This window comes from Guyanagaster necrorhizus (assembly GCF_019112545.1).
Source record: "Guyanagaster necrorhizus MCA 3950 unplaced genomic scaffold BT62scaffold_15, whole genome shotgun sequence".
Taxonomy (NCBI): domain Eukaryota; kingdom Fungi; phylum Basidiomycota; class Agaricomycetes; order Agaricales; family Physalacriaceae; genus Guyanagaster; species Guyanagaster necrorhizus.
In genome coordinates, this window is record NW_025064894.1 from 1324764 (window position 1) to 1330395 (window position 5632).

General features: G+C 43.4%; 3 protein-coding genes across 3 annotated transcripts; 2 read left to right on the forward strand and 1 right to left on the reverse strand.

Annotated features, from left to right (window-relative positions):
* Nucleotides 1-505: 505 nt before the first annotated feature.
* On the forward strand, nt 506-1029 carry BT62DRAFT_1007233 (uncharacterized protein; the record flags this gene model as incomplete). The annotated part of the gene is made up of 3 exons (XM_043177329.1): nt 506-660; nt 702-900; nt 949-1029. 3 exons carry the CDS (start codon nt 506-508, stop codon nt 1027-1029), a joined length of 435 nt encoding a protein of 144 aa, XP_043038976.1.
* A 1363-nt stretch (nt 1030-2392) lies between these two features.
* On the forward strand, nt 2393-3563 carry BT62DRAFT_920683 (uncharacterized protein; the record flags this gene model as incomplete). Its single annotated transcript, XM_043184238.1, has 3 exons — nt 2393-2887; nt 2912-3328; nt 3450-3563. 3 exons carry the CDS (start codon nt 2393-2395, stop codon nt 3561-3563), a joined length of 1026 nt encoding a protein of 341 aa, XP_043038977.1.
* A 457-nt stretch (nt 3564-4020) lies between these two features.
* On the reverse strand, nt 4021-5025 carry BT62DRAFT_920684 (uncharacterized protein; the record flags this gene model as incomplete). The annotated part of the gene is made up of 6 exons (XM_043184239.1): nt 4021-4103; nt 4558-4659; nt 4698-4763; nt 4822-4876; nt 4926-4938; nt 4985-5025. The coding sequence occupies 6 exons, from the start codon at nt 5023-5025 to the stop codon at nt 4021-4023; spliced, it is 360 nt and encodes a 119-aa protein (XP_043038978.1).
* Nucleotides 5026-5632: the final 607 nt, after the last annotated feature.

The window sequence follows — 5632 nt, forward strand, 5'->3', positions numbered from 1 at the left end:
TTTTCAGGAACCCGATCAATCAATGACTGCAGTTACCACAGTTTTTTGAAAAAATATTCAGGGAAAAGATTCAGACATGTTCAGTGATTATCAACGTGGAATGTATTCAAAAAAGTAATTGTATGCTGCAATAGATCGTCAGTGGAAGCTGAATTTTGCCACCATATATTTAATGCAATTATAGCTGTGATTGCACAAATTACTTTTTGGCCGTTGTGCCATGCACCCTGCCGAATGTTCAATCATATCACACAGCCACTTATGACACAGCCACTTAATTATCTTTTATCTGATCAATCGATTGCATCATCGATTGATAGCCGGTGGCATCAACGTCAACATGCCGCGGGCGCTTAATATCGTTTGATCGTGATTCTCTACTTCCGCATTCGCTCTCCCACCCCTCGTGCTCAACGTCTATTCCCGCCCTCTGGCGTGATCCACGCCTCTTCCGTCTGCCCCGCCAGCTGATCACAATCTCCGACCTCGACGCTAAATCCTCACCATGAAGATCGACCTTTGGATGAACTGGAGCGTCGCTCGGACACAAAGCAACACGCAATTGGCTACGTTCAAGTCGGATCTGGTGGAATGTGTAAGGGCCCAAGAGCAGGAGGTCAGAGCGCAGTTGGGGTATATGCTGACGGACTGGCTACTTCTGTAAGTGCCATATGCACCTGTCATGATCTGATTAATTTTAGATCAGGGAGTTGGATCACGGGTCCGACCTTCATTGGACGATCCGGGGATCGAATTCAGGAATCAGGGTCTGGGCGATCCACTGCACGGTCAGCAGTACTGGTGACCATTCGCCCTGTGGGCAAACGCAATGGGAGGACCACACTGGAAGAACGAGTACCCACTACAAACTCCACTGGCTGGGAGATGAGACGCTGTAACGTGAGTTTCGTCATTCTACAGAACCAAATTACCTCTGATGTTTCGCAGGAGCACAGAACACTTTCTTTTGATGACACAACCGTAGCTGTTGATTTCTTCTTGATAATCGCCACGTTCTTTTGTACTTAGCATTGTTATATTCTTGTAGCATACTTGCTGACCACATATCTTGACAACGTAGACTTCCACACCATACCATAGTCATTGCTATACCTAGTGTACATTTATTGCCAAAATGTAAAATAAATCTGTAGCATACTGAATGTTATTTCTACCCAAGATTTATTAATGAAGGCCGTATTCTGCTCTCCATGTGAAAATTGGTGATTTACCGCGGAGTAGATGCGCTCACTACAAGATTCCAAAACACAAGAATGGGCATATTTCGAGATTCGGTAATGTACCGCGGACTGTATACGCTCCCTACACAAATTCTGAATGGCAAGAATGGTCATATTTCGAGAATCGGTCATGTACCGCGGACTGTATGCGCTACCTACGCCGTTTCTAAAACACAAAAATGTGCATATTTCGAGATTCGGTAATGTACCGCGGACAGGATATGAGCCCTACGCAGTTTCTAAATGGCAAGAATGGGCATATTTCGAGATTCGGTCATGTACCACGGACTGAATGCGAGCCCTACATAGATTCCAAAACACAAGAATGGGCATATTTCGAGATTCGGTAATGTACCGCGGACTGTATACGCTCCCTACACAAATTCTGAATGGCAAGAATGGCCATATTTCGAGAATCGGTCATGTACCACGGACGGGATGCACTCCCTACTACATCCCAGAATGGAAATTGTACATGATACAAAAAATTGATGATCAACCGCAAAATTGTAGGGCTCCTGCTGCAGTCCATTGGTATTTAAGGGAGGTCAAATACTTTGAAGTATTTTGTGCTGGATTTATTGGGTAAATCCACAGTGTTGGAACATAAGCTGAATGTCAACACCAAGCCAACTTGACAGATTAATCCATTGGCATCTGGATATGGTAACTAGGCTCAATTGTACTCACTCATACTCTTGAGTACAGCTTCATTTGCTCCCACAGTCATTATTCCCTTGATACTTATGTTTCTATGATACTTAGCTATGTTAGGGACTACACATTTTTATTTAAATACAACTGTATTCTGGTACGTTGAATACAATCTTCATTCATTCTAATCATTCTACATGTGCTCAAGTGCTTGCTATAACAAGGATTTCAATAGGTCATAGGCCCTGACCATACCTAAAAATCCATTGAAGCACACTTCAGTATCACGTTGTCTTGCTTATAAACACTGATCATTTATTCATCCTGTCTAAGATATTCTCTTGAGATTGCCTAGTATTTGCTGCCAAAGCTGCTGGTCTTCAAGACTATTTAGACAAGGATCACAAGGCACCACATCCACAGATTTCTGCAGACCCCCAGAATCTCAAAACAGAGGAAACTGCATCAATAGCTCATCACCCAGGAGTGGTGAGGCTATGGAGATCAGAAGAGGCAATAGTAAAGCAGGGAATCACATCTACAATTCCGGATTCCCATTCTTGAAGGTTAAGGGAGAGGCAACAGCAGGAAAGATGTGGGAGAAGGTGAAGGATGAATTTGAGAATACATTGAAGATGATGACAGTGAATTTGTGCTGGAAGCTCCAATCCATACATGAGGACCTCATCACTATCAGAGCTGATTCAGGAGATGAAAACTTTGTTGCAATACTCCTAGGATCACTACTGACATCATATGACCCATATCTAGCAGCATTAACAGCAACATCTGCTCTCCTCAACAAGCCCCCCCACCCAGACACTTACCTTCATGGTATTCGTGATGAGGCTGACCGACATGCCCTAAAAACTCGGACCAAAGAGGTGAAAGAAGTCACATTCAGTGTAAATGCAAACTCATCTAAAGGTGGCCGGAAAGGAAAGGGAAAGAAATCCAATGTGGAGTGTTATAACTCCCATAAGAAGGGACATGTAAGTGCAGATTGCTGAGGAAAGGGTGGAGGAAAAGAAGGACAGGGTCCAAAGCTAAAAGGAAAAGGGAAGGCTATTGCAAATACTGCGGCAGATAGCGACGACAATGGTGTTTGGGCAGCCATGTACAATTTGGAATCCAAGGAGGATGACTGTAAATGGTTGGAAATGGCAGAACAAAATGTTGCTGAACACTTGGATGCAGAGTCTTCAAGAGGGGTGGAGAATAGTCCTTTAGAAGGGCTAAAAGTGAAATATGTGGATGAAGAAATTGCCTGGCTAACAGACGATGAAGATATCAGTCTGAGTGAGATAGAAGGCAGCAAATCCGATGCAGAAATTGACCACTCACTTCCTAATTGTTTCCCCATGAAATCGATCCTGAAAGTGACTATGGATCAATGTCAGACCTTGAGTTCACTGCTGAAACCAGAAATACGAGTAAGGAAGGAAATCTCTCCATTTATATGCATGTCATGTACCTCATAGTTCATCATTTCCAGCACTTGGTCACAATCCCAGGTCCCTTGCAAACCATGATTACATAATGACTTGTTGGAAGGTTAGGGTGGTTCCATTTTGCTACCAGGCCAAGGATGATGATGGACCGGTCACGGCACTTGCAAGATGGCTGCCTTTGCCCTCTATCCCACCTCCCAATGCTGGTCTTGTATAGCCAGAAACAACAGTGAACTGTGTGCGTTCTCGACATAATTGTATGCACATCATCGCACTATTTTTGTTCTCCTCCTCATTGTCGGGATCCACTACTACTGTTGGAATCAATGGATGAGAATAATACTCCTCTGAGGCAAAAAAAATAGGTTATCTGAAGTGATGCAACAATATTCACAGAGTCATACTTTTATGAACCTTTCTTTCTTTGCAAAAAGTCTCTCATCACCATCGCTCACTATCTTGGATAGCAGTCCAAAGATGGAGGCACGCAAAGGATTGGACGTCGGAATGGCCGTAGTTATACGTAGTAACAAGATGGTGGTTGGAGATCAACGTTAGGAGATGTGTGAGCAACAGCTGGTGTCGGAATTTTAAGTACAACTTGAACTACCACCATCCTCACCAATCAAGCCCTTTCTGCTCTTACTCTCCAAGCAATTTCCAAACCCAGCATCTCAATATCCCCTGAAAGCGAGATGATAGGCCTCCAACTCCTCAAAGTTGAAGATCTCAAGCATCACATAGAACTCTGCATGTCCTATGAATTCATCATGAGCAATCAAACTGCCAAAGACGAAATAGCAAAGGCCAAAACCTATTCAGTGAAGCAATCTCTTCTTCATGAAATGTTGGCAGGACTTAAGAGCATCAAGGTAAGAATGGGTGAAACGTTTGGTGAAGACTGGTATGTTCCACAGATTGTTTCATCCATGCCCTAGCATATTGTTTTCTTCTAGATGCATACAAGCTCATGGTTACAGAAGAGAAAATGGTTGCTTATTGGTGACTATGATTCTTTGCTGAATCTCCTTGATGCGCCAACTTTTTCATTGAACCAGGCTGACAAACGTGATGATCTTTTCCTTGCTCACCTTCAATTTTTCTGGCTCAGGATCCTCTCTTCGATCCTCCTCTGGTTTCTATTTTGGGTCAAAGCTTGAAGCTTGACTTCTGGTACATCTCAACAGAATCTCGCCAATGCATTGGCTCACCATATTGAACTGATAGATCACCCCACCCATACACTAGGATATAATATGAATAATGCATTGATTCAACTGTTTGCACCAGGTCTAGGATGTACAAGAAGTATACTGTGATGTAAATTAGTAGCTTTGGAGATGGTTATCACTTGCAGATGCACTGAAAGTCTTGATAGGTGTGTGCTCTTCTTCTGGGAAATGGATGTAGAAACTGTCTGATTTTAGATGTTGGTAGTCAATAGTGACATTGGTGAGGAGGAAGTGACAACACACATAATTGGGCAGTTAACATTCCCAATAAAGCCCAATTGAAAAGGCTGCCAAAGAACTTGGAACAGAATCAGAGTCACATGGGGAAAATGTAGTCATAGACTCACGACTGGTCCAATACTTCAATGTTTTAGATGAAGAAGAGAGTGAATGATAAGTAACATACTACAGAAGTCGGATTGTCAGAAAGGATGGTACAGAGGTCATGGTTGGTCGATATAATGCTAGGAAAAGGAATCCAGAAATTGATTTTATATAGTGAAGGTCAGCAGCATTCAAGTGGGTGCAGGAACTGCTGAGGGGTTTTGTGGACGATGTAACAGCAGAGGAGCTGCTGCTAGTGGTTGTTCTGTAAAAAGATCAGCACCAAACTCGATGAGAAGATGCTGCGCTCGTAGCTGAAGTGACCATCCCAGTGCCATCTGTAGTCAATACCTGGCCTGCGACCACGATAGTTCCAGAAGTAGGCTGCCCCAGCACCGGATTGGAGGAAAGGATTTAGTATGAGCTATGCCTACCCAACTTCTGTATAGCAGCCGGAGCCACAGCTAAGGTGACAGAGATTCAGAGATAAATCAGCAGCAACCAGGGCTGGTGGTCACAACAAGGAAAAGACACATAGTTGATGACAGATGAAAAGTGGCAAAATCGCAGCCAAAATTGGAACACTCAAGGGGACAGATCTAGTAGGAAAAGGGATGGAGAAAGCATCATAAGAGACTAATCCTTTTGATATTGAAAAAGGTAGGGACAAAGGCACAGTAACAAGAGGAGGGACAAAGACAAAGGGAAGTGAAGAAAACATAACAGACCC